Source organism: Labeo rohita, chromosome 22, assembly GCF_022985175.1.
Source record: "Labeo rohita strain BAU-BD-2019 chromosome 22, IGBB_LRoh.1.0, whole genome shotgun sequence".
In the NCBI taxonomy this organism is placed as follows: domain Eukaryota; kingdom Metazoa; phylum Chordata; class Actinopteri; order Cypriniformes; family Cyprinidae; genus Labeo; species Labeo rohita.
Window position 1 is genome coordinate 62,334,072 of NC_066890.1, and position 27,064 is coordinate 62,361,135.

At 35.4% G+C, this 27,064-nt stretch overlaps 2 protein-coding genes across 4 annotated transcripts; one reads left to right on the forward strand and one right to left on the reverse strand.

The window, feature by feature from the left end:
• Positions 1-13,310: 13,310 nt before the first annotated feature.
• Positions 13,311-20,528, forward strand: LOC127154236 (CD48 antigen). Of its 3 annotated transcripts, XM_051095667.1 has the most exons (6): positions 17,466-17,704; positions 17,825-18,151; positions 18,608-18,898; positions 19,041-19,154; positions 19,455-19,519; positions 19,734-20,528. In XM_051095667.1, exons 1-6 carry the CDS (start codon positions 17,665-17,667, stop codon positions 19,785-19,787), a joined length of 891 nt encoding a protein of 296 aa, XP_050951624.1. In that variant the 5' UTR covers positions 17,466-17,664; the 3' UTR covers positions 19,788-20,528. The 3 variants fall into 3 exon arrangements, with proteins under 3 accessions (XP_050951625.1, XP_050951626.1, XP_050951624.1); XM_051095669.1 differs by lacking the exons at positions 17,466-17,704; positions 17,825-18,151 and adding an exon at positions 14,116-14,718; XM_051095668.1 differs by lacking the exons at positions 17,466-17,704; positions 17,825-18,151; positions 18,608-18,898; ... (1 more) ...; positions 19,455-19,519; positions 19,734-20,528 and adding exons at positions 13,311-14,103; positions 14,392-14,718; positions 14,953-15,258; positions 15,596-16,693.
• Positions 20,529-23,286: 2,758 nt separating this feature from the next.
• LOC127153447 (uncharacterized) lies at positions 23,287-27,045 on the reverse strand. Its single transcript, XM_051094501.1, has 3 exons — positions 26,859-27,045; positions 23,539-23,841; positions 23,287-23,444 (listed from the first exon to the last, which is right to left on the reverse strand). The coding sequence occupies exons 1-3, from the start codon at positions 27,043-27,045 to the stop codon at positions 23,287-23,289; spliced, it is 648 nt and encodes a 215-aa protein (XP_050950458.1).
• Between the last annotated feature and the right edge of the window lie 19 nt (positions 27,046-27,064).

Below are 27,064 nucleotides of genomic sequence, written 5' to 3' on the forward strand. Positions count from 1 at the left end.
CAGACCCTATAGTTCTATATCCTATAACCTAGCCCTGTAACCTCCAAAAAAGTTAAAACAGCCCTATATATCTGATTATCATTTAAACGCTTCCTCAGAAGATCCACAATACACACTGGCCTATTTCTTACACTAACTATTAAAAAGACTGTCACACTGACCATCATACTTACCACACTTAAAAATCACATGCTCAACTGTTTCTAGGATACACATTCATTACACATCTCACTTTCATGCTTCCCCATTAATGCTAGTGTTGAATTTAACCCTGTATGTCCCATTCTTAGTCTAGAGATCATTACTTCTTCCTTTCTGTGTTTTCCATAAAACTGTTCTTTTTTCCCTACTACTTTCACAATATTATAATACCACCTACCGGTGCTGCTATTTTCCCATCTTTGTTGCCATATTCTTATTAATGTCCTATTAATCACTGATTTTATCTCACTAAACCCAGAAGCACCTTAACATCCACCACATTTTTCTTTAATGCCTCTTTTGCTAATTTATCAGCTGTTTCATTCCCTATTATCCCAATATGTGCCGGTACCCAACAGAAATATACAGTTACACCTTCCACTTTCAGTCTGTACAATAATGTATAGGTCTCCTCTAGCAGATCTTCTCTATCGCTTTTTGTGGACATTATACTTTTAAGAGTTGATGAAGAATCTGAGCAAATTAAAATCCTGTTTGGCCTAACATGTTCTACCCATTGCAGTTTGTTACCAATCTGTTACCACTTAGCCTTAGACTTATTTCCATCTTAAAACTTGGAATGTATACTCCTATGCCTATTTTTTGTTCAATTGGATCCTTAGATCCGTCTGTATAAATCTGTACAAAAGAGTAAAAATTTTCTCGCATAAAAACATTAATTTCATAACTATTCCTATATCATTCTTCTGCTTTTTCCCAGGCCTCCAGTAGTGTTGCTTTTGGCAGCCTGTTTTAATTTTAGTTTTAGTCTAGTCTTTGTATGAAGCTGTCATTTTAGTTTTTATTAGTTTTAGTCAAGTACATACTCTTTTTAGTGTAGTCAAGTTTTAGTCAACTAAAAGTCTGAGCATTTTAGTCTTATTTTAGTCATAATTATCCATGACTATTTTCGTCTAGTTTTAGTCGACAAAAACTGATGACATTTAGTCTAGTTTTAGTCAATGAAAATTGTGTTTTAGTCTCTTTTTTAGTAATGCAATTCTATTTAACCCAGTCAATATAGTAAAAGTACCTAGTAGTATAGTCAAGATACAAATATGCGCACGTGATTGGTGTGTGTGAAACGGTGAACACAAAACCCTGGAGTCTGCCATTGGACCGGCAAAGCAATTTCCCTGAAACATTGGCTCTGATCTGTCATATAGCCTACTAGGGCTTAAACGGATCGCAGTCGATACGTACGGACCAGGTCAAAACCCCACCGTTCGGCATGTGATTTCGCAGGTTAATTTGCCAATTTACACGTTCAAGCTATTTAAAACCACAAGAAGAAGAAACAAAACAGAACTCGATTCGTTACTTGCGCGCTGTTCTCGCACACACCCGAAGCGCGCATAAACACAGAGACGTGTTTCAGACAGAGCGGTAGACCGAGTTGATTCCTCTTTCACAAGATGCATACGCATGGGGGTTTGCGGTCACGTCGCTATATTGGAAGAATTTCTGTTTTAAACCATGAAGGCGAGCCAATCAAACTTTGGGCAATAGTTATGCCGGTGAACGTCTTAACTTCAGTTTTAACTTTACAATTCACTATATAGAAAGTGAAAGTAAAAAATAACTGACAGTTTTCTAACGCTGCAATACGGCGCATATTCTCTCAGATACGAATCTACTTCAACATGTGCTGATAACGGTATATAACTGTTTAATAGTCTTAATAATTGTAATTTCAGGCCTATAATCCCCCCGGTCCGGAGTGGGGCTCGAGGAAGTGACGTCGCCTGCGTCTGCGCAGTGGGACCTGATGCAGCCCACTTCAGAAATACGGCAAAATAATAACGCGACTAAACAAAACGAAATAACGATATAACATTTCGTTTCGTCTCGTTTTGGTCAACGAAAATGAAGAGCACGAAAACGAAAGCAACACTAGCCTCCAGTAACCTCATTGCAACAACAGGTTCAGAAATATTACATACCGACACACCACTTAATGGCATGTTAGGACAGATTGCTTCATCTTCTAGACCAGAATCCTTGACCCACTGTTCTTATTTCCATCCAAAGCTATTTCCTCCACTGTTTTTATATTCCCAACAGTCATTTAGTATTATGCGTGTACAGTGATTCTTATTACTACCCTTTAAGTTAAGCCAATACATCATTGCAAGCTTTTCTCTTTTCAAAACTAGTGACATCTCCCCCATTTTAACCCTGATAGCATCTAGAGGAGCTGACCTTGTCCCTCCACAGCAGATTCTAAGTGCTCTAGACTGTATATTGTCCAGTTTCTTTAACTGAGATTTAGCTGCAGCACCATACACTGCACATCCATAATCTATACTAGAAAGTATTAGGACTTGATATATATGTAACAGTGCACTTTTCCTAGCTCCCCATTCATACTTAGTTATTGAGGTCATACAATTTATTACACCTTTGCATTTGTTTTCAATTTTCTTAATATGTTGTTTCCAATTCAACTTCTCATCAAAGACTAATCCAAGATATTTGAACTCTTTCTAACAGCTGATCATATAATTTCAATGTAATCTGTTCAATTTTTTTTCTTTGATAAAAAACATACACTGAGTCTTTGATACTGAAAACTTTATTCCCCAATCCACTGACCATCTTTCAACATCATTTATAGTTTCTTGTATTCCTTTAACTATATTTCCTAAATTCCTACCTCTTTTCCATACTGCACCATCGTCCGCATACAGTGCCTTCCCAACGCTTGGTCTAATTCTTTCAAATATATCATTGATCATTAAATTAAATAAAATTGGACTGATTATGCTTCCTTGTGGAATCCCATTCAGGATACCATATGACGCTGACATTTCTTCACCTATTCTTACCTGAAATGTGCACTCAAACAAAAAATCTAATATCCAGTTATACATTCTCCCCCCTACACCAATTTTATTTAACTTAATTAACAGTCCTTCCCTCCATAAAGTGTCATATGCCTTTTCAATGTCAAAGAATCACTACGATCACTACGTTCCTCCGACTCTGGCCTTCTTGCTGTCCCTCGGTACCGCCTCTCTTCAATGGGGGGCAGATCATTTAGTGTTACTGCACCCAAACTTTGGAACTCTCTACCACGCTCACTCTGTTCTGTCACTAATATCTCAGAATTTAAATCTTTACTCAAAACTCACTTGTTTTCTGAATGTTACACCTCTGATTTGATAAACTGACTGCTCTGCTTGATCAACCTGTACTCTGTTTTGTATTTCCAGTTTGTTATATTTGACTTCTTGTATATTTGTTTACCTAATGTTTCTCTACTTGACTACTGTTTCTTTCAATGTTTTGTCCGTACTATCTCTTCTTTGTTACATTTATTGTAAAGTGTCCTTGAGCTCTGGAAATGCACTATATAAATAAAAATTATAATAATAATAAAAAAGAAAACAGCAACAAGAGACTCCTTCATTATTAGAGCTTTCCTAACCTCATTTTCACACAATAAAAGAGCATGTTGATCTCTTCTTCCTAAAGCCACATTGAACTGTTGCTAATATTTCTTTCTTCTCCAGAAAATAATTCAACCTTCTTACTAACATCTTCTCCATTACCTTGCATAATGTAGATGTAAGAGTTATTGGTCTATTAGATTTTGTTGCATCCTTACCTGGTTTCACTACTGGTATTACTATTGAACTTTTCCAATCTTTGGGTAAATAGCCTTCATTCCATATATGATTATATAAATCCAAAATTGCTTTAATAGCTACCTCGTAAATTTTTTAACATACTGTAACTAATCAAGTCTCTCCCTGGCGTTGCATTCTTTGAATTGTTAATAGCTAGTTTTAACTCAAAAACATTAAAATCCTCATCCATATTACTATCAGCTCCTTGTTTCTTTATATGAATATTCTCATATATTCTACTTAATTCTTGTCTTCTATTTAAGAACTTATCACTTAAATTTTCAATACTATGAACTTTAGCCAAAGTTTTAGCTAAGACTTCTGTCTTTTCTTTATTTGTTATGGCGCAAACGACTCTAATAGCGGAAACATTTTTCTTCTTTTCTTCTTCTTCTTGTGGGTAGCACCAACGTTAAGGTGCATTATCGTCACCTACTGTGTTGGAGTATTTTACCCTTCAAACAAAATCAAACCAAAAGAAATAATAATAACAACAACAATAAAATTTTCCTAAGCAACTCTGTTTCTTTCAAATATTGAAATATATTGTCCATGAGTAATTACGCCCTTTAGATTCAATAGGGTCTGGCTGCAGACATCTGCACCTGCACTCTCAGACGCCTGCACTTCCGCAACTGACGTCATTTGCAGTCTATTTTATTTGTACTTTATTTTATATATTTATTTTTTATTTTTTTAATTGAATCTCTCAACATTTTACAACAGTAGCCAGGTGGTGAAGACAAGAAAAAAGAAACTAAATTACAGTGTCACTTACAATCGCCACCTGCACTCTCAGCTACCTGCGACCTCACACACAATCCACACAAATGGTGCGTGTTGCCAGTGGAGACAAGACACTGTGGTGGTTAAACGATTAAAACTAATTTAGCATAACATACAGGGTCCTGCAAGTCATCTGTAGGACATAAAAACAAGACCCACAAATCTGTGGCCACAGAACAGCAGAATATGAATGAATATGAATGTATCTTAATACATTAAGCCATATCAAGTGTTAATGGTTTTTACGGGAGGAAAAAGCTTAATGAGAGACTTTGCGCATTGCGTTCATATTCTGCTGTTTTGTGGTCACGGATTTGTGGGCCTTGTTTTTATCTCCTACAGATGACTTGCAGGACCCTGTACATTATGCTATTAAATTAGTTTTAATCATTTAACGACCACAGCGTCTTGTCTTTATTGGCAACACACACGATTTGTGTGGATTGCAAGTGACGTCGCAGGTAGCTGAGAGTGCGGGTAGCAATTGCGAGTGACATAATTTAGTAATTTGGTTTATTTTTTCTTGTCTTCACCACCTGGCTACTGTTGTAAAATGTTGAGAGATTCAATTAAAAAAAAAAAATAACTAAAATAAAGTAAAAATAAAATCGACTGCAAGTGACGTCACTTCCGGAAGTACAGTTGTCTGAGACTGAGAGTGCAGGTGTCTGAGAGTGCAGGTGCATATCTGCAGCCAGACCCTTCTCTTTAGATTAAATTCTCTCACTCCCATTTTCCTAAGACCTCTTATCAGTGTTTCTCTTTTTCTCGTATATTTTGGCACTTGCACATGACATGCTCCACTGACTCATCCATTTCACAGTGCTCACATAATCCTGCTGGATGTTTATTTACTAATTTGTTTATATTACGCTTAGTACCGGTTTCATTTCTTTGACATGTTCTATGCGTAGCCTGTTCGTATAGATTTAGCTCGTAGTCAAACCGGGAATTGTAGCCCACTCATAGTCAAATTCTGATTCATTATAGTTATTGGCCAGGCAGCACATGAGGTTTATATACCATCATGATTGCAGTGTCAGTAATATCTACAAAGATGTAGTGTCATTTCATGGGCGTCAGTGGGTGGGTCCTCCCCCCCACAAGTTACTGGAATATATGGCATTTTCTGCAGTCTGGTGCCTTGCTATAACAGAATAGGCCGCCTTGCTGGCAGGGGTTATGTATACCTCTGCCCACTAACTTCACAACATTACAAAAGACGGCCGTTTTAACACGTTTTCAGTGGCGTAATGGTAAAGCGAATAACCCGAGTTTACGTCCACCTACTGCCAAAATTGTTCTTCTGCCTTTTCATATCTCATTTCACATCAGAAAGGCATTTGTTTACAATAAAAAGAAAAGTGAAGGAAATAATAGAAAAGTCTGAATAAATAAAGTTTGTTAGGTGTATCTGAGCAGCAGATATACTCAGATGCTTTGTTTACTTTGCTGTGTTTCGGGTTTAATTAACATGCAGTGGTGTAGTGCATGGTATACCCAAGATCGGCATATACCCACTTCTTTATCAGTCGGCTTTCCGTATACCCACTTCTAACGTTTCCTCTCTGATACGCATTATTCAGTAGTATCCTGTATTAGCCCACCACTAGCTAATCAAATTGTGTGTGAATAAATGCAAATATTATGGAATCAGATTTGTGCCAAATTAAATGAATGCACAATTAAAAAAATGTAGGAAAATATAAATTGAATCTGAATAAAATGTCTTTGAAACTGGAAAAAATAATAGGTGAGTTGTGCAGTTCTCTCCCTCCGAGTGGACAGGAGAAACACACTTTGTTAGACGTTGTAACGCGGGCTGTGGACAAACTAGGGTTGGATTGGGATAGCGAGCCGGCTCAAGACCAGGCCCAATCTAAATTGGATGGCCGGTTTTTGACTAGCTGTACTCCATCCCAGCCCTGTAGGCCTCTCCCTTTCTTCCAAGACCTCCACCACAAGGTTTCGAGGTCTTGGAAAGAACCATTCTCCGCACGTATTACTAATCCCACTGCCACTGATTTCGCCACCATTTCTAAAATGGCGTAACACGGTTATGCGGCGATGCCGGCCATTGAAGAAACTCTCGCGGCACATCTAGCATCGAGCTCAGCTCCATCTTGGAAGTCACGCCCCCAGTTGCCGTCCAAGCCGTGTAGGGTTACTTCCGCTTTAATCGGAAAATCTTACATGGCCGCTGGGCAGGCCACAGCCACGCGACATTCTATGGGCGTGCTCCAGGCCTATCAAGCGGACGTTCTTAAGGAGCTGGACGAGGGTCAAGGCCTGACACGTGAAGCAGATAGAAAGCTCAGGAGAGCTACAGACTTGGTGTTTAGAGCTACCAAACATACAGCTCGAGCAGTGGGTAGGTCCATGGCAGGTATGGTGTCAGCTGAACGTCACCTTTGGCTCACTCTCACTGACATAAAGGAGAGAGATAAGACCATTTCTAAAGATGGCCTGTTTGGAGATGCAGTCACCACAGTTGTGGAGAAGTTCCGGGCAGCAAAACAGCAGTCTGCCATTTTTCGACAGCTCATCCCAAGCAGGTCCAGAGAGGTAGAGCGTCAACCACCAGTGGTTCGTTCACACTCATCATCTTTACAGCGCCATTGTGAGGTCCAGCGGAGTGCGCCATCACCTATGGCACCCCCTCATAAGGATTGGGGTCCTAGGTCTCATCCACCGGTTAGCTCTCGCCAACGCAAGCGGATAGACCTGAGTTCGTCGGCCAAGGCCCCTCGTTCTCAGACTCCTAGTAGTAGTTCCTGATTCCTTCGCTCGTCTTTGGAGGCCAGGCCCTCCTTTAGAGACTTTGGATGAACCGCACAAGCGTATTCGCCTCTCTCATCGTGGCCTCCCAGCTCAGATCTTAATTGTTCCGCCGCATACTGTGCCTCGGGCAGTTTTAGATCGAGCCTTCATGATGAGCACTTCCTCAGACACTCTGCGCGTCTCAGCCTTCAGAGTTCGAGAACAAACCAGAGGGTCATGCGAGCATGGTCCGTTTATAACGGCCGTCGAAGACCCCACTCTTGGTGTGGTGAGCCGGCCCGACAGAGCATTTGCATGTCTTCCCGCTATAGAGGCTTCCACCACTCAGGTGCTTCGGACCCCTATGCAGGAGAATCAGGTGAAGATAGCTCTGCATGTGTTACCTGTTTTCGAAGACGCTAGCAGCTCTCTGCAATCAGAAGATGTCTCAACACCTGTAATTCTGTCGTTACCATACGTGGAGTGACTAAAGCCCCTAGCAGACTATTGGGCCGCGTGGAGTTGCCTGCCCAACGTCTCGCAGTGGGTACTGCGCACTATCCGACACAGTTACACCATCTAATTTCGGAAAGGGCCACCTCTTTTCAGCGGGGTTCTTCCCACGATGGTACGTCCCTGGTAAGCCTCGATTCTGAGTCAAGAGATCGTGTCACTCCTAGAGAAAGGGGCTATAGAAGAAATACCCCCTACTCAGATGGAGTCAGGCTTTTACAGCCAGTATTTTGTTGTGCCCAAAAAAGATGGGGGTTTACATCCGATTTTGGACTTGTGTCGTTTAAATCTTGCGCTCAGGGTGAGCAAATTCAGGATGCTAACCGTGAAGTCCATTCTGTCTCACATCCAGTCTGCAGATTAGTTTGTAACCATCGATCTAAAGGATGCTTACTTTCACATCCAGATCGTCAAGAGACACAGGAAGTTCCTCAGGTTTGCTTTTGATGGTAAAGCTTACCAATATCGTGTTCTTCTGTTCGGATTGGCTCTGGCCCCTCGGACGTTTATAAAGTGTATGGACACAGCTCTGGCCCCGTTGTGGTATAAGAGGAAATGCAGAGTTGTGTTAGGTTTATTAACGTGAATGTTAGTGGAGATGCTTTTCTATCTATAGGCTGCATGATGCTGGAGGTGCAAGCGGAAGAGCAAAACATGCAGCGCTGCTTGGGCTTCTGGCTATACTGTGGCTGGGAAGGAGAAGGAACTCTGATAAGGAAAGTGTTACAGATCCGAGTCACCAGCAGATGGCAGTATTACAATGAAAAGTGCAGTATACCAAAAAGAAAAAAAAAAAAAAATGAAAGAGAAGAAGAGTGAGAGTGGAGCATGTCCTATTTCATTGTGAAGCATATGAAAGAGAACGAATGTGATTAATAGAATAATTAAGTTTGTTGAATATTGAAACTATAACATTTAAGACAATACTAAAGAATGCTCCAGCACAATACAAGGTCTATTATGCAATGCTTCATTATTTGAAATCAATATGTCTAATAAATAGCATCTGATCACATCACATAGTGAAATATACAAATTAATTTATCTTTATTTAATACTCCTTTAGTTTAGGTATACGATATAAAAGTGATACATGTCATACAGCGCTATTGTGGCTGCGTTGTGTGACGTGACAAACACGACGCGTCGCCATGGAAACAATAAAGCCATACCTTCTAAAATAACGGTCGCCTAAAAAAAAACTCACCCTGAGGGCTCAGCTACAATATTTTTAACTCACGTGTGAAAGGGTTAAATGGCATCAAATCAAAACAATAAACAGTGATATAGACTTTGTAGCTGAATATTACAGATATGTGGAAAATTAATACAGAGATTGTATTCAGATTTATACAGATGGGTCGAAAGATTCTCAAACTGTAAGGAATGGATCAGCAATTTTAATAGTTAATCAAAGAGGTGAGGAAAGCAAACAAACCTCGAATGATCAGAGTGTGTATACAGTTGAGTTATATGCTATCATGATGTCATTAGAATGGATTAGAAAGGAGGACGAAATAAGTAAAATCTTAATTGGAAGTGATTCATTGTCAACACTGTACAGTCTCAGGACAAGTATGTCCAATAGCCGTCAGGATCTGTTGTATGCAATATTGACAACATATATGAGAATGAAGGAAAAAGATAATGAGATTCGACTGGTTTAGACTCCAGCTTACATAGGCATTTTGGGAAATGAGAGGGTGGATAAACAAGCTAAAACAAACAATTAAAACAGAGAATATTGAAGTAAATATAAAGATGTCAAAAGCTGAAAGGAGAAGTATAATTTGGAAAGAAGCTGTGAGAAAATGGCAACAGCAGTGGGATAGGGAAACTAAAGGGAGACATTTGTATGATATTCAAAATAAAGTTGGCATTGGGACTAGAGGAGAGGAGTGATGACGAGATTAAGAACTGGACACAGTATGTATAACCGGTGAATAGTACGTTATAGATTATAGGGAATATACCTACTGGTTTTTGTCAGGTTTGTCAGACATTAGAAACCACTGAACATACTTTTAAGTTGCAGAAGATATGAAGAACAAAGGAGAAAAATGATGGAAGAATTAAGAAAAGATGGGTTGGGACAGGGATAAAAGATGAACTGAAAAGTGTGATGATTGGGCAAGGCAAGAAAAATGTTTGTAATTTCTTAGTTAATACTGGTTTGATGAGTAGAATATGATCGCGGAAAATAAACTGGAGAAAAGGGAGCGGAGTAACATCGCAGGAGAATCAGCCAGAAGGTGGCGGTAATGCAACACTTACGGATACAAGCCGCCGTTAAACTTAAAAAAAAAGAAGAAGAAGATGTGGCGTTTTTTTCAGCCCTTTAAAAATAACGACTTCTGCAGAAAAATGGATTGTAGGTACTGCTCGTTATAGTCGGTAATATATATTAATTGTAAGCATCATCTTTTAAATGCATATTAAAGCTATTGAACGCGGAAGTCCGAATGTGCGGAAAAAAAACAAAAAACTTTACCCCAGTCTCCAACGCTCTGTGGGATCTTTTGTAATTTGAGATTTCATCCACGTGAAGTACCGTTTCATGTCGACTTTCGCAAGTAAATATGCCATTAAAACGATACTTGGCTATTTTGATCGACTGTAAAAGCTGCAGTAGGTTGACAATATGTCGCTATATTTGCATAAGCTAACTTTATTTCAAAAATATATAAAGAAAGTTATTGAACAAGGAAATCCAAATGTGCGAATATAAATCCGAACTATCTTTATGGAGCATCTGCAACTGAACTGACTACTGAGTACAAACTCTAATCGCAGACTGCGTTTATGGAGCTGCGTGAAAGTTCTGCACTCTGCTTTGGTTCGTTTGTCATATGTAAGTTGTATCGTACACTTGCAAAAGTTCCTGGTATATGTTAGCTTTAACTACCTCTTTGTTACTCTTTCCTGCTGCTCCTTTACTTTGTGTTTTATTTTCTTTTTCCTTCTATGCAAATACAAAACCTGGAGTTTAATTTTGAGTATTATCTCACTAAATACTCATAGCTTGAGATCTGACTAAATGGGAAGTATTTTTCTTATACTGTAGGAAAACGAATGCAACTTAATTCTCTTACAAGAAACTACTTCTTGTTAGAGTAATGTTAGGTTTTGGAAATCACAGTGGGGTGATGCTGCCTGTTTTAGTCATAGATCTAACCACTCTGCTGGTGTTCTCAATTTGGTTAACAGCTTTAGAGGAGATATTGTTGAATCTCTGGTTTCTACGGAAGGAAGATGTGGGTTATTCTTGTCTCTCAATTTGATGATGCTACTTTTATAATATGTAATATATATGGTAACAATTTAAGTTCTATCAACATGTCTTATATTTCATTGTTACAGGGGAGAAAGTAAATATCAACAGGCCTATTTTGTTATTGCTGGTGATTTTAATGATGTTTTAGATAATTCTGTTGACATATTTCCTCCTAAATTGGGCCTCAGTAATAACATTATTTGTTCTTTGTGTAATTATCTCCATATTACAGATGCATGGTGCTGTTATCACCTTAATGAAAAATAATACACTTGGAGTAATAGTTTACTAACCTCTAAATGTAGAACAGACTTTTTTCTGATCAAATAAGCAATACTACAATATGTGTTAGATGTAAATCACTAGTATGCTCCTTTCTTGGACCACCTAGTAATTGCAGCGTAATTACTATAAATTATTTTTATTTTTAAAACATTTTTTGTGGTTACTGGGAACTGAATAATAATCTGTTAAAAAATACAAATTTTATCTATCAGGTCAAAGGATTAGCTAATGAAAAATTTTCAGAAAATAAATTTGAGTCACATGGAGCTTATTGGGAATATTTTAAATGTAAAGCTAGATTACTAGCTGTAAATAGATCTAAAGCCTTGGAAGTGGTTAAAGCTGATAGAGAAACCAACTTGCTAAGCAATAATTTATTTAGTTTAAATAAAATCTTTCTGCTCCAGAAGTTAATCAGTTAAAAACCTTGCAATTAGAATTAGACCAGTTATAACAAAAATAGTTAGAGGTGCTTTCGTTAGATCCAGAGTAGAATGAATTGAAGGAGAGAAAAAAATCAAGCTTTTTCTTCTCTCTTGAGAAAAGGAATTTTAAAAGAAAAAGCATCTCTTCATTGCTAATTAACATTTTGTTTTCTAAATTCCCTGAAGGAACAGAAAAATTTGTCACTCATTTTTATCTGAATTTATACAATGAAAAAAAAGGGAAAACGCTGGGTTCCCTTGGCCTTACTTTTTTTTTTATATATATACAATTCTGTGAATTTTTAGAGCAACACTTTTTCGTAATGCTTAAAGAATGTATATATTTAAAAAAAAAAAAAAAAAAAAAACATGGAACGATGAATTCTTCTATGAAACAAGTGGTGATAACGCTCTCAGACAAAGATTTAACTATAATTGATAATTGGCACCTTATCATTCTTATAAACTTTGATTATAAATTAATTGCTTCCATTTTCGCCAAGAGGTTAAAACAATATTTATATCATGTTGTTAACAGACCGACTTTATGAAAGGATGTAATATTGGTTGTAATACCAGACTTGCCTTGGATTTTATTGATTATAAAAATTAAATTAAATGTGATGCAATTATCTTATTCTTTGGATTTTTTTAAGGCTTTTGACACTGTAAAGCACCAGTCCTGATTTTTGATGACACTAAAGGGTTTTCCAAGTGAGCTAATATGTCTGATGAAAGTTTCCCTTATGCATTTTTCAGCTTTCTCAATCTCAAAACTTAATTACAGGAAATTTTTATTTGGGGTTCTATAATAGATGACATTCAATGAAGGAAAACATGGTTATTGCCATATAAATATTACAAAAATGGAGAGAAGTGCACTTTCTGCATAATATATACCCTTATAATGCTGTTTTGTCCAAATAGTGTGATGTATCTGATGTATATGTTCCTTCTGTAAAATTATAGGGAAGATTTTTGTGATTTTTTTTTTTTTTTTTTTCCCCCTTGTAATGTCTTGTCACTTTTCTGGAATGATTTAAGTTCTTATTGTTTTTCTAAAGTTAATATTAATATATGTGTTAAGGATATTATTTATTATTGTTTTATTTTTATTTTATTTTTTTTTTATTGAAAATAGACATAACAAAAGACCGTATTTAAAAAAAAAAAAAAAAAAAAAAAAGAAATACACCAAAAATAATAATATAATAATAACAGTAGTAGTAGTTGTAATAATAATTATAATATATTATGTAAATCCAGTACACATTGCTATTATTGATAATAATTGATAATAATAAAAAGAAATATATATATATATATATATATATATATATATATATATAAATATATATAAAGAAACAGAAAAGAGAAAGAAGTGTCTTTACCATTTGAATGTATGTAAAATTCAAAGTATAATTAAATTTCTTTTCTTTCCTTTTGTTACCATTGCTGTCACCACCGCCATCTTGAAAATATAGCTTATATAATAAATAAATAAATAAATAAATAAATAATAAAGCTAGAAAACAAAAGATCTTTAAACAGGGAAAGACAGAATGAAGAGGGAGAGAAAATGAAAAATGAAATATAGACAGGAAGATGAGGAGAGAGAAAATCGAGGGAGAAAATTTTACTTTTTTTTTTTTGAAAAATATACAGTTAGAATATACAGTTATTTTTTCTGAATTTTTTTTTTTTTTACAAACAAAGGTTTCTTAAGTGCCTACTTTTTTTTTTTTGAAAATGTACTATAGTGAAAGATGAAATGTACTATAGTTGACTTTCTTCTATGTAGGAAAGTTTAACTATGCGAAATGATGTATTTTATACTCTTGTTGGAAGTATGTATGCACTTGTCCTTTTCTTGAGTTAAAAATAAGTAAATAAATAAATAAATAAATACATTTTTTGACATGACTGAACAATTAGGCTCCTCCTGAGCCTTTGTTTGGAACTTCATTAAATTATTTTGTACCGCCCCCAACATAGAAGGTGTTTATTTACCCAGTATTCGCACACATCGTCAGCTCTTCTGTTGCTTTATTATGAAATGCTCGGTGTTACAGCATTTATGTTGTGTTTCGCATTTATTATATTTTTTTGTGTGTGTGTTTAAATGTAGGCGTTAGAAGCTGTTGTTATTTGAAAATGTTCAGCAAAATAGGAAAAAATATATATGACATGTTTATATTTTTCTGTTTGTGCTTATTGAGTCTGAACGGTTAGTATTTTATGGTTTCATTGCAGTGCATATTATCATTTTTCCACATACATATACATTTCTGTAATTAATGTGCATGTTTTATCAGACTTTCTCATATTTCTGTTCATGATGTTAATTTGTATTTTCTCATCCAAAGACATCAAAGTATTTAAATTATTGCACATTATTGAATTATTCACTGAAATTAGTGACATTTTGCAAGTTGTTTTGCAAAAACTGTTTTTTGTTTCAAAATAAGAAATCTGGTAACTCTTCAAATTCTGAGTAAATATGTTTGTTCTTCAGTTGTGTTTGGTGGTGATGAAGTGAAGTTAGTATCAGTGACGGAGGGAGATTCAGTCACTCTAAACCCTGATTTTTCTGAAATGCTGAAAGAAAAGATCTTGTGGAGATTTGGACACAGCAAAGTTATTATAGCTACACTCTACGGAAAAAACAATTACAAGATTCATGCTGATAATGCTGATGGGAGATTCAGAGACAGACTGAAGCTGGATCATCAGACTGGATCTCTGACCATCACAAACATCACAACCACTGACTCTGGACTTTATAAAGTATTCAACAGCAGCAGTGCGACGCCACTCAACACATTCAACCTTACTGTCTATGGTGAGTAGAGAATTACTTTCTTACTTTTATATACATCTTTTGACTATAACAACTTTAACAATTATTGTTAATTATTATTGTTTATTATTTTTTTTTTTGCATTCATGTATTTAAATATTTTATCAACATTTTTTCACATTCTCTGTAACTTTAATTAAATGTTACGTCAATTAACAGACAAATAACACAACACTTACATTATACTGAATTATATTTATTCTGTCATGTTCACAGCTCGTCTGCCTGTTCCTGTCATTAGCAGTAGTTCTTCACAAATTTCATCATCATCATCATCATCAGGATCACCAGTATCCAAATGTGTTCTGCTGTGTTCAGCTGTGAATGTGAGTCATGTGACTCTCTCCTGGTATAAAGGAAACAGTTTATTGTCCGGCATCAGTGTGTCTGATCTCAGCATCAGTCTCTCTCTACCTCTGGATATTGAGTGTCTGGACGATTCTTACAGCTGTGTGATCAACAATCCCATCAGCAACCAGACGACACATCTCAACAACACTGAACTCTGTCGACCATGTTCAGGTACGTCAGGTACTTTGTCTTCAGTGTCACATGATACTTCAGAAATTATTCATTATTCTTGATTTGATGATCAAGAAACATATCTGATTGTTATCAGTGTGAAAAACAGCTTTGCTGCTTCATATTTTTTGTGGAAACCATGGTATATTATCAGACATTTATATTGTTACAAAAGGTTCTATTCAAATAAATGCTTTCCATCCATTAAAGAATTCCAAAAAGTAAAATGTCATGGTTTCCACAAGAATATGAAGCAGAACAAAATGCTTTTTAACTCTGATGTAATATATATGTACATGTCATATTAGTGTTTTAACATTGCTCATTTTCTCACAAGACTACATCCACTGTTGTGGTTCTACTGAAGCTGTGATCCGACTGGTTCTCTCTGCTCTGGTGGGCGTGGCTGCCTTTGCTGTGCTTGTTCATGACATCAGATCCAGAAGTCTTCAACAGAATAAGAGAAAGCAGACATCAACATCAAACTCTGATTAATCAGATATGAAGAATGACTGTAGGCATTATAATACAAGAAAAACCATTTAAGTAGTTATTCATTAATTGTGTGAGAAAATGATCTCAGCACTTGTAGTTATCTGAATAAAAGCTTTTGGAAGCTTTATACTTACTGTGTTTGCTGACAGTTTTTAAATTCCTGTTTTAATAGTTTATTAGGATATGAAAGAATGTACACTGTAAAAAATAAAAAAAAACACAATTTGTTGAGTCAGCTTAAAATAATTTGTTACCCTGCTGCCTTAAAATTTTAACTTCAGTCAACTAAAATAAGCTTAGTGAACTTGAAATGTTAAGTTGTACTTAGTAACAACTTAAATATTTGTGTTCGCTAAACTTAACAGATGGATAAGTAACCCAGCTGCCTTAAAATTTTAAGTTCAACTCAAATATCAAATATATAAGTTGTCACTTAGTATAATTTAACATTTCAAGTTGAATAAACTTTTTTTGAGTTGACTGAACTTAAAATTGTAAGGCAGCCAGGTTACAAATTATTTTAAGTTGACTCAACAAATTGTTTTTTGCAGTGATACTTCACTTTTATATTTGACAACACAGATATGATGCTATTAATCAAACATTTGCTCTAATCCATGATTAATGTTCAGTCCATGTAATTTAATCTGTGTGCTCTTAAAGTAAGTAAATTTATATTGTTGTGAATGTTTTCATCTCATTTTCTTTTGTCTTTTTTATCTTCTGTCTTTAATCTCCTGTGTGATGTTTTTAGTGTGATCAGACAGACCTTAAGTGGGAATATGTTCTTTTGAATAGAACAATTATTACTCATATTTGTTAGAACATTTAGTTTTTCTTTGTTAGAAGAGATTTTAATTGCTGTTTTGGATCAAGTGCATGTTTAAAGTATGTTTGTGCTTCTTTTTTATGAAATAAAAAAAATATATATATATTTTAAGAGTTGGCATTTGTCTTAAATTTATCAATAACTTGACTTAAAGTAGAGGGATGATGGAAGAATTGATGCCAGGAGAGACTTGAGCAGCATTGCATGTATTTCTCCCCCAAACCAGTTAATCGCAAACATCACTTAAGTGCGTTTTTTGATTAAACCATTATGGGTTTTTAATATTGTAATTCATATATAAAACACACACAAACTTGCTTTTGGAAAGGTGGGGCCATGTTTAAAACAAACATTTATTTGTTTCATTTATTGTAATATTGATGGTGTCAAAGAAATAAATTGATGATCTTGTAATTTCATTTGACAAATTTAATATTGAAAGGAAAATACACATTCTTGCAATTTATTCTAGATAACTTGTGAAAGATACATGGTCCACAGTTTACACGACATATTAAATAGAATGAGACGAGAACAGACTGCATTTTTGAGAGTAAAAACAAACAAACAAACAAACAAAAAAAAAAAACAGATTATTAAACTTTAAGATTGAGTCAGCTTGATTGTATAGAGGCATTTGTACACAAACCCAATAGACGTTTAAGCAGTGTGTGGCTATTTAAGGTCTTGTTAAACAGTTTTATGTATTTTTGTGTCGCCGGTTTCTGAGCAAAAATCACCTTTGTCCGATTGATGATAAATCATTGGTGATAAATCTACAGTAACGTCGTGTCGCTGCGCTGCAGCCACTGGGATAAGCGGTTCTACTGTCTTTTGTCGAGTCGCGCGCGTCTGGTGTAGATATGATGAAAAAAGACTCGGAGCGCGGATTCAGTAGATGCCCAGTGAGCAAGACTGGGGTGCGCATCGACTGAGTTTTGCGAAACCGCTTCATCTCAGAGCGGCATCACTTTACTCTTCAGTTTGTTAAAAAAAAAAAATAATAATAAAAAAATCTGTTGTGTTAAAATAACTGCTTTTATTTGAAACCATTGAGCGAAATTCCAAGTAAAATATTAGATATGTTTATGTGCTTCTGTTTGTGCTTATGGAGTCTGAATGGTAAGTAGTTTTATGGTTTCATTGTGTGTATTATCACTTGTCCACATGTGTATCACTCTGTATCAAAAACTCAAAATCTGGTAAATCCTCAAATTCTGAGTAAACATGTCTGTTCTTCAGGTGTGTTTGGTGGTGATGAAGTAAAGTCAGTATCAGAGATGGAGGGAGATTCAGTCACTCTAAACCTTGATCTTTCTGAAATACTGAAAGAAGACATATTGTGGAGATTTGGACACAACACAGTTCTTATAGCTAAACTCTATAAGAACAATACAGACAAGATTTATGCTGAAAATGCTGATGGGAGATTCAGAGACAGACTGAAGCTGGATCATCAGACTGGATCTCTGACCATCACAAACACCAGAACCACTGACTCTGGACTTTATAAAGTAACCAACGGCAGCAACGCGACGCCACTCAACACATTCAACCTTACTGTCTATGGTGAGTAGAGAATTACTTAGCCTACCCTGTTTGATGCTATGGGATGCTATTCAGTGGTCAGTTTTGCCTACAGTTTTTAAAAAAATAATTTAACCCTGGAATAACATTGCTAAGTACTAATTACATAGCGTTTGTGTACATATATTCAGCTGAACATAATTTTCCCCCACAATTCCAGCATATGATTTAACAATTACAACTTGACTGGAAAGGAAGCATAATATAAATATTCTGTAAAATTTTCTTTTAGAATTCCCTTGCTTCATTTACACATCCATCTCAAGCTCTTCACTGATATTGTTGTTTGCTTGCTAAGTACATTCTTTCTGTTTTAAAATGCTTTACTATTGATTAGTTTTGATTACTCAAGATTTTGATTACTCAAGATTACTCAAGACAAAGATTTTGAATATCTTTATTCTTCCTCATTTTTCTATATTCTCTCATGTTTTTCAGCTCGTCTGCCTGTTCCTGTCATCAGCAGTAACTCTTCACAATGTTCTTCATCATCATCATCATCTTGTTCATTGTTGTGTTCAGTGGTGAATGTGAGTCGTGTGACTCTCTCCTGGTACAAAGGAAACAGTTTATTGTCCAGCATCAGTGCGTCTGATCTCAGCATCAGTTTCTCTCTACCTCTGGAGGTGGAATATCAGGATAACAACACCTACAGCTGTGTGATCAACAATCCCATCAGCAACCAGGCCACACATCTGGACATCAACAAACTCTGTCAGCCATGTGAAGGTATGGCAGTGGACATGTATCTATTTATGTACTGTACCAGTCTCTCAATTTATATAGTGCTGATATTTCATAAAGGTTTGTGGTTGTTGTAGATCACACTGGCAGATTAATTCACATTAATGCCCCATTTTGTTCATTATAGATCGGGGCCTATCCTTGTTTTACATCATGTTGATTTCTGTTGCTGCGGCTGGATCTCTCTTGATTGTAGCTGCAGTCAGGATCTTCTGCATTTGCAGGAAAACAGACCAAGAGGGCAAGTATTACCTACTGCTGAGGTGATGCTGATAAATATGTTTTAAGTAAGAAATAATTGACTCTGGGACATTGAAAAAAAAAAAATATATACTTAAAAAAAAAAAAAACTACTTTAGCCATCCTAAAATTGATTAGCCTTAGAATGTTCATCAACCAATCAGTATAAGATTTAACAACCCATAGTATAATTTAACAACCCATAGTATAATATTAAAACAGTCTAAAATAGCTGCACAGAAAACAGTGCTTTATCTAGAGTTTTGTTCTTTTAACACATCAGTCATTATTGTTCAAACAGTTCAGAGTGATAAAGAAAACACATATGCTGATCCGACATTCTATAAAAGAAAAGCACCAAAATCGGTAAGAAATTTTATTTCTGTATGTTCTGTGTTTGTTTGTGAGTTTAGATATGTGTGCTTCTGTTTGTGTGTATGTAATGATCTGTCACTCACACACAACAGGACCACATCTGATCAGAAACACCAAATGTGTTTTCAGTCATGTCTCATAAATTGTCAGTAATGTTTTTGGCAGTTGCATTTGTGAGGTGAACATGTGTTTGTGTTTGTTTCAGAGAGCTCAAGAGGAGCCTGATGTGGTGTATGCAGGAGTTGCTGTGAGACACTGATCAAACTCTGATTCTGTTGAAGGACTGCCAACCTTCTAGAACTCAAATATGCAAAAAATGGGAAAGTATTAGTAAAGATATTTTATGTGAACATAATGATATATGCATATTTTATGTTACAGGAATCAGACACAAACATTTGAATATAGCATATCTCATACGAATGGTGGTCTTTCATAATACAATGATAGTTAATAAACCTAACTCTCACACAATTCTCTCTTTTTTTTAATGAAAGTTAAGTTTATGAAAGTTAATGTGATATTAAAATGAAATTACTGGGTTTTATCTCAGGGGTTTTAAGTAGTGTTTTTGGGTTGTGTATATTTGTATTGTTTTCGGATCCTGTCATGTTACTGTAGTAACTGCTTATTTAGCTCCACCTACTGGATGAACATGTTCACGAACAGCTTTATTTCACAGTGATATTTTAAGTGTAAAACACTGATATGCAAGAAATACATTTCAAATTCTGTACTATATTTTGTAGTAAATACAAAATTAATGAGTAATATGTTGTAAATAATTTCCATTGATATTCTCTACAATTCATTAAGTAGAATAAAACAACATCTTTCTTCCAGTCACATTTACACTTTTGGATTCTGCTTTCACCTACTTTTATTTAACATTTTTTCCAGGATATAACATAGACTGTACTGTGCCATGTTAACATTATGTGATATTAACATTAAAAAAGTATGTAAATAAACAACACATTAATTGGATATCATTGTATAAGAAAAGACCAATAAACATTCAAACCTTGCATTTTAAAATGCAACAAAAATTAATCGCATCATGTCTGCGGGTGTTTTTGTTGAAAACACATTGTTAAACAGTTCTAGCAAGATGTTGACCAAAGGAGTGGCAACAAATATTCAGTGTGAAATGAGAAGCTGAGAAGAAGCAAAACTAACCACAGTCACACAGTCACACAAAAATAAACGTGTGAGCATTAGCCACTTCTTCAGTTTATATTCCATGCCCTCTGCTCTTAGTTTGATCTTCATCTCTTGTCACTATTTTAACCCATTGCTGCATTCATGACTGTTGAACCCTATGATCCACATATGTTTGGCCTGAGTAAGTATCTCAGCATGTTGTCCTTTAGCTGTTAAAATTGCTGTATTCAGTGGTTTTCTGCACCCCACAAACCATAATCAAACTCAACAGACCAACTAAACCACCAGCAACAGCTGCATCAATTACCACATGAAACACTTTCAGCAACACAACCACAGATGAGTTCAATACAGCAATCTGAATGATTTACACCAACAAAACATGTATTTTGTGTAAATATAGTATCAAATGATCAATTAAGAGACAAATTGTAAATCCAGAGATTTTTTAACTGTAATCACACTGCAGTTTAATGCACTTCTGTAAAAAAAAAAAAAAAAAAATACTGACAAGCAGTCCTTCACAAAACTAAAACTCCAAAGACCTAAAAGTGTCAAAAAGGATGCAGTTAATTCTGTGTTTTTGCATGTAAATATGTGACAGAGATAATGTGTGAAAACCAGCACAGTTGACTGGTGCATTGAAAAGCTTGCTTTTAATGCTGAACAGTGATGTCTGAATATGAATACAGAACTGTGCACTGTAAATAGTAATGACCACTTTAGGATCGGTATCCCTTCATCTGTGTTCATGTTGTTTTGAACAAATTTGAAAAGACATAATAGACGATTGAAGTCTAGTAAAACAGCATGGCTCTTCAACCCAGTTTTAAACATAATTTATGTGCATTTTGTTCCATTAGTAATTCCTCTTACTGATTTGTAATGTTGTTATTCTGATCCTGAATGTCACTGTGTGACTGATTTAAACTAAAGGGCAAAAGGTCACACATATACATACACACACGTTTGTTTTTGTGAATTGTGGGGACTTTCCATAGACTTCTATAGTTTTTATACTAACTAAACAATATTGTCTATCCCCTGACCCAACCCTAACCCTAAACCTACACCTTACAGAAAACATGTTTTCATTGTTACATTTTCAGATAAACACCATTTACTATTTTTAATCATTTATTTTACATTGTGGGGACCGCAGGCCGCTCCCACAATGTCAAAGATTTCAGGTTTTACTATCCTTGTGGGGACATTTGGTCCCAACAATGTAGCAAGAACAAGTACACGCACACATGCAGACAGTTGATCATCATGGGATATAAAAAAAATTCTTATCAGGGGTTTAAGATCATTTTTCATCTTCAGATTCAGTCATTGTAACTCAGTTTAATGGACAGACAGTATGTCTCTCCCAAATTCTTTACATTTTCAAAGTATATGTATTTTCAGTGGCTCATGGTGTGTTTCGTTTCCTCTCTTCTCTTCCTGGTTAGTTTGGCCTGTTCACCCCTGCTGGTAGATGTTGTAACTGCACTTATGTAAGAACACAAGGCAAGCTCCTCATTTGAAGGCCATTCAAATGTATTTGTGCATTTAGGTAAAATCAAGGTATTTGCAAGCAATATATAAAATTCCTATTACCAGTGACAGATACTTTTTATACTTTCAGGGTGATCTTGTACAGCATACATGACTCTTCTAATGCACATGATGCTGCTTTTTTGTCTCTGAGCTCTTCAGGCAGTTCCTTTGACCTCATGATTCTCATTTGCTCTGACATACACTGTGAGCTGTAAGGTCTTATATAGACAGGTGTGTGGCTTTCCTAATCAAGTCCAATCAGTATAATCAAACACAGCTGGACTCAAATGAAGGTGTAGAACCATCTCAAGGATGATCAGAAGAAATGGACAGCACCTGAGTTAAATATATGAGTGTCACAGCAAAGGGTCTGAATACTTAGGACCACGTGAAATTTCAGTTTTTCTTTTTTAATACATCTGCAAAAATGTCAACAATTCTGTGTTTTTCTGTCAATATGGGGTGCTGTGTATACATTAATGAGGAAAAAAATGAACTTAAATGATTTTAGCAAATGGCTGCAATATAACAAAGAGTGAAAAATTTAAGGGGGTCTGAATACTTTCCGTACCCACTTTATTTAGTCTTGTTTCCAGGGGTAAAAAAAACTAAATTAAGGTAATTTTGCTTAAAATAAGTACAATTATCTGACTGGGGTAAGTAAAATACACTTGTTTTAAGAATATTTTACTTACCCCACTGGCAGATAATTTTACTTGTTTCCAGGGGGAAAAAAACTAAATTAAGTTCATTTTAGTAAATGCATATAAGAATTTTTAGATATTTTGACTAGACACAAATACTAAGTAAGATAAGCCTTGCACTTATACACAAACTTATTTATTGTCTAATAAATCACAATGGGTTTGCAAAGCATTATTCTCTGTAAAGCAGAATGATTTGCATTATGAAAGGTAAAATATGCTAAAATCTTTTAGATAACTGAAACATTTTTAATATAATTGCTAAAATTAATATGCGCTCGAATTATATAGATTTATGAATGCTCAAAGAATTTCTGGATTTTTGATTTCTTTATCCTGAGTATCTGATTATTCAGAGCTTGATGTTGATGTCTGTTCTCTCCTTTTCTGTTGAAGACTTCTGGATCTGATGTCATAAACAAGCGCAGCAAAAGAAGCCACGCCCACCAGAGCAGAGAGAACCAGTCGGATCACAGCTTCAGTAGAACCACAACAGTGGATGTAGTCTTGTAAGAGAAGAAATGAGCAACATAAAAAGCAACAAAAAAGAGAAAAAATATTAATTTACTCTGTAGAAAAAGTATAATGCCATTGACATACCTGCACATGTGTGACAGAGTTTGCTGATGTCCAGATGTCTGGTCTGGTTGCTGATGGGATTGTTGATCACACAGCTGTAGGTGTTTTTATCCTGATATTCCACCTCCAGAGGTAGAGAGAGACTGATGCTGAGATCAGACACACTGATGCTGGACAATAAACTGTTTCCTTTGTACCAGGAGAGACTCACATCACTCACATTAACCACTGAACACAACAATGAACAATATAATGATGATGATGATGATGATGATGATGATGAACATTGTGAAGAGTCACTGATGACAGGAACAGGCAGACGAGCTGGAAAATATTGGGAGAATACATCTAAGAAAATATTAAATAAAAGACACACGCACACACGTGTATACAGTAGGTACAAGTATATGCAGTGGAGTGAACAGACCTCCTGAGGGGCAGGAGCGAAACTGCGGGCACCTAGATCAGACAGAAAGGGCACTTTAGCGTCGGACCTCAAAGGGGCAGGGGCTTGAGCATCGACTGTTCCCTGCTGGTGGAATGACTTGCCTATCTCAGCTTGAGAGTCTTAAGTCATTTTCAAGAATTGGTTAAAGGCACGTTTTTCGTCAACACATAATACAAGCACTTTCTATCTATTTTTCTATTTATTTATTTATTTATTGAAAAAAATGAAAAAAAAAAAAAAAAAAAAAAAAAAAAAACCCTTCCTACACATACTGTGTTAGATTAACTGGGATTTGTCATAGCACTTTTGTTGGTTTGATTGCTTTTACTGTCCCAATTTGTAAGTCACTTTAGATAAAAGCATCTGCTAAATGATTACATGTAAATATATGATTTGGATTTACTTTTTACCTGTTGTATTTACTGTTTTACTATTTTAGCTATATTACATTTGCTATATTAGTTGTTAGCACAAAATTTCAAATATTAAAAGGGTATGTTGCCTTCCTACCTGGGCAGAATCCCAGAACAAGAGATTCATATTATAAGGTCATTATCCATATTTTAATCAAATATATGTCATAATAGCAACTCTATGATTGTAAATGTAACAAAGAGATTCAGTTAACCTGTAGGTTCTAATGAAAGTGAAGATGTCTGAAATATATATTCAGTTCATGGAAATACTAAATTATAACCCCATTAATTACAATAAGTATTACATTAAAAAAATAGCACTAGTAACAACATGCCACTTAGGTTCCGATGTGTCACTTCTGGGGCATCATCTTACACTAATAGTCTAATTTTATCTTTTTACTTCACAAAAGAAAGTATGGCTTTCTAAACACAATGATGTATCCACAAATCCCTCATCAACAAAAAGCATTGATGTTCACCATAATACACTGTAACAGATCACTGTTTCCAGAGATACAAAATTAGATCAATTGACCTCAGTCTATGGGCAAGAGAAAATATATATATATATATATATATTAAAAGTGTGAAAAGAAGGGTTAATTTTCACACATGAATTGACCAACAGTTGACCTTAACCCCACCAAAAGTCTATATAGCATATATACACTCACCAGCCACAGGCAGACCCATTCAACTGCTCGTTAATACAAATATTTAATCGGACAATAAAATGGCAGTAGCTCAATGAATTTAGACATATAGACATGGTCAAGACGATCTGCTGAAGTTCAGACAGAGCATCCGAACGGGGAGAAAGGTGATGTAAGTGACTTTAAATGTGGCATGGTTGTTGGTGCCAGATGAGCATTAACAGCCTACTTGAGTTTTGTTGCTGAACAAGTCCATCCATTTATGACCAGAGTGAATCCATCTAATGCACCTAACGCACCATGTCACAAAGCTCACATCATCTTAAACTGGATTCTTGAATATGGCAATAAGTAAGTAATAATACTTAAAAAGTAAAAAGTGTAATTAAATTACAGTTACTTTTGAAAATGTTAGTGATTACAATGGGGGTTACATCTGATTTTTTTAAAGACACATCCACTTACAGATTTAATTGACTTTTCCAAAATTGCATTGACTGCTCTAAAATGAGGCACCAATGTTTCAGGAGTTTAGGACACAGAATAGGACACATGCTTATTCGATAACTGTTTTATGTCCTATTTGGGTTTATGCATAAACTTTATTTTTAAGATTAATTGTTTTTTTCCAAGGCCAGTGATTTTTTCCAAGATACCAGTGTTCCCTGTCATAATTATGCAAACATTTGATTTAAAAAAAAAAAACAGTATCATAGCTATTAAACTATTTCTTGTTTTGATTTCAAATCTGTGTCAAACCTCAGAATGATCTCAAAGTAAATAAGAGGTGTTAAGTCTGAATGTGTGTGGCTGTGCTTTAAATTATTACACAGCTCCGTGGAATGCCTGATTCTGATTGGTCAGTCATGACATTCCAAAGTACGTTATTCCCCAATAACAACTGGTAAAAGCGAATAACTCAGACTCATCTGGGGCAACTTAAAACGGCACTATAAGCTTAATAGTTTTTCTTCATGGAAGCTTTGCGTTTGGTTACCTAATAAAATATTAAAACTTAATTCAATATTATGTGTACAATTTTTTTTTACTTCTGTCAACTTGCCACTTGCTAGCAACTGATTTCTTTATGGAAGCTTTGTGTTCAAATATTTCAGTTCAGATCAGTGTTTTGTGTCTAATTATTTACTTTTGTGGCAAGCAGCTGTGTAATAAGAGGTACATCCAGCCAGTTGTTATTGCAAAATAAAGATGTTATCCCTTACTTATTATAATCTCAATTGAAGTGATGAAGGATTTTGAAAGTCTGACAGTAATCAGTGTTGAGTGCTACTGTAAGGTTAACTGTGCCTGATTTAAAATGATTAACAGTTGAAAATATTAGAAATTTAGAAACGTAATCAAAAAGTAATTAAAAGTAATAAGTTACATTACTTTAATAAAGCAATTGAAAAGTTACACTACTTATTACATCATAAATAGGGTAACTTGTAATCTGTAACCTATTACATTTCCAAAGTAACCTGCCCAACACTGCCGGTAAGTGTGTGATGTTTGTATATATATATATGAAGAGTTCAGATGCAAAACCAGCTAAATCCATCTGACGTCTTTCTTTAAAAAATGCATTTTTATCAGGCTCAGATGTATAGGTTTCTATATAAGTACTGGTGCTTCTGATTGGGCTGAGGCTGCTATTTTAGTGAGTTTGAAGAAAAAGTATTTGATGGACATATAATATATGTCAAGAGCATTCACTCAGTATCACTTTCTCATTTTTGACCGAGATGGCTTTTAGCTGGTTTTGCATTTGAACTCTTCATATATCTTGTAATTCTCTTTAGTAAGTAATTCTCTACTCACCATAGACAGTAAGGTTGAATGTGTTGAGTGGCGTCGCATTGCTGCCGTTGGTTACTTTATAAAGTCCAGAGTCAGTTGTTCTGGTGTTTGTGATGGTCAGAGATCCACCCACGTAGGAGGCGACGTTCTCGCAACCTTGCGCAACGTTCCCTAAAAGTTGTCTAAAGGTGACGAATGTCCCGAACATTTACAGAACATTGGAGACG

Bases quoted from the DNA above. Each gene is read 5' to 3' on its own strand.
- LOC127154236 (XM_051095667.1), top strand. From the start codon at position 17,665: ATGTTTATGTGCTTCTGTTTGTGCTTATGGAGTCTGAATG. The intron at 17,705-17,824 runs GTAAGTAGTTTT...TCTGTTCTTCAG, and splicing joins GTGCTTATGGAGTCTGAATG to GTGTGTTTGGTGGTGATGAA. The intron at 18,152-18,607 runs GTGAGTAGAGAA...CATGTTTTTCAG, and splicing joins ATTCAACCTTACTGTCTATG to CTCGTCTGCCTGTTCCTGTC.
- LOC127153447 (XM_051094501.1), bottom strand. From the start codon at position 27,045: ATGTTCGGGACATTCGTCACCTTTAGACAACTTTTAGGGAACGTTGCG. The intron at 23,842-26,858 runs GTGAGTAGAGAA...AATATTTTCCAG, and splicing joins ATTCAACCTTACTGTCTATG to CTCGTCTGCCTGTTCCTGTC. The intron at 23,445-23,538 runs GTATGTCAATGG...TTCTCTTACAAG, and splicing joins ACTCTGTCACACATGTGCAG to ACTACATCCACTGTTGTGGT.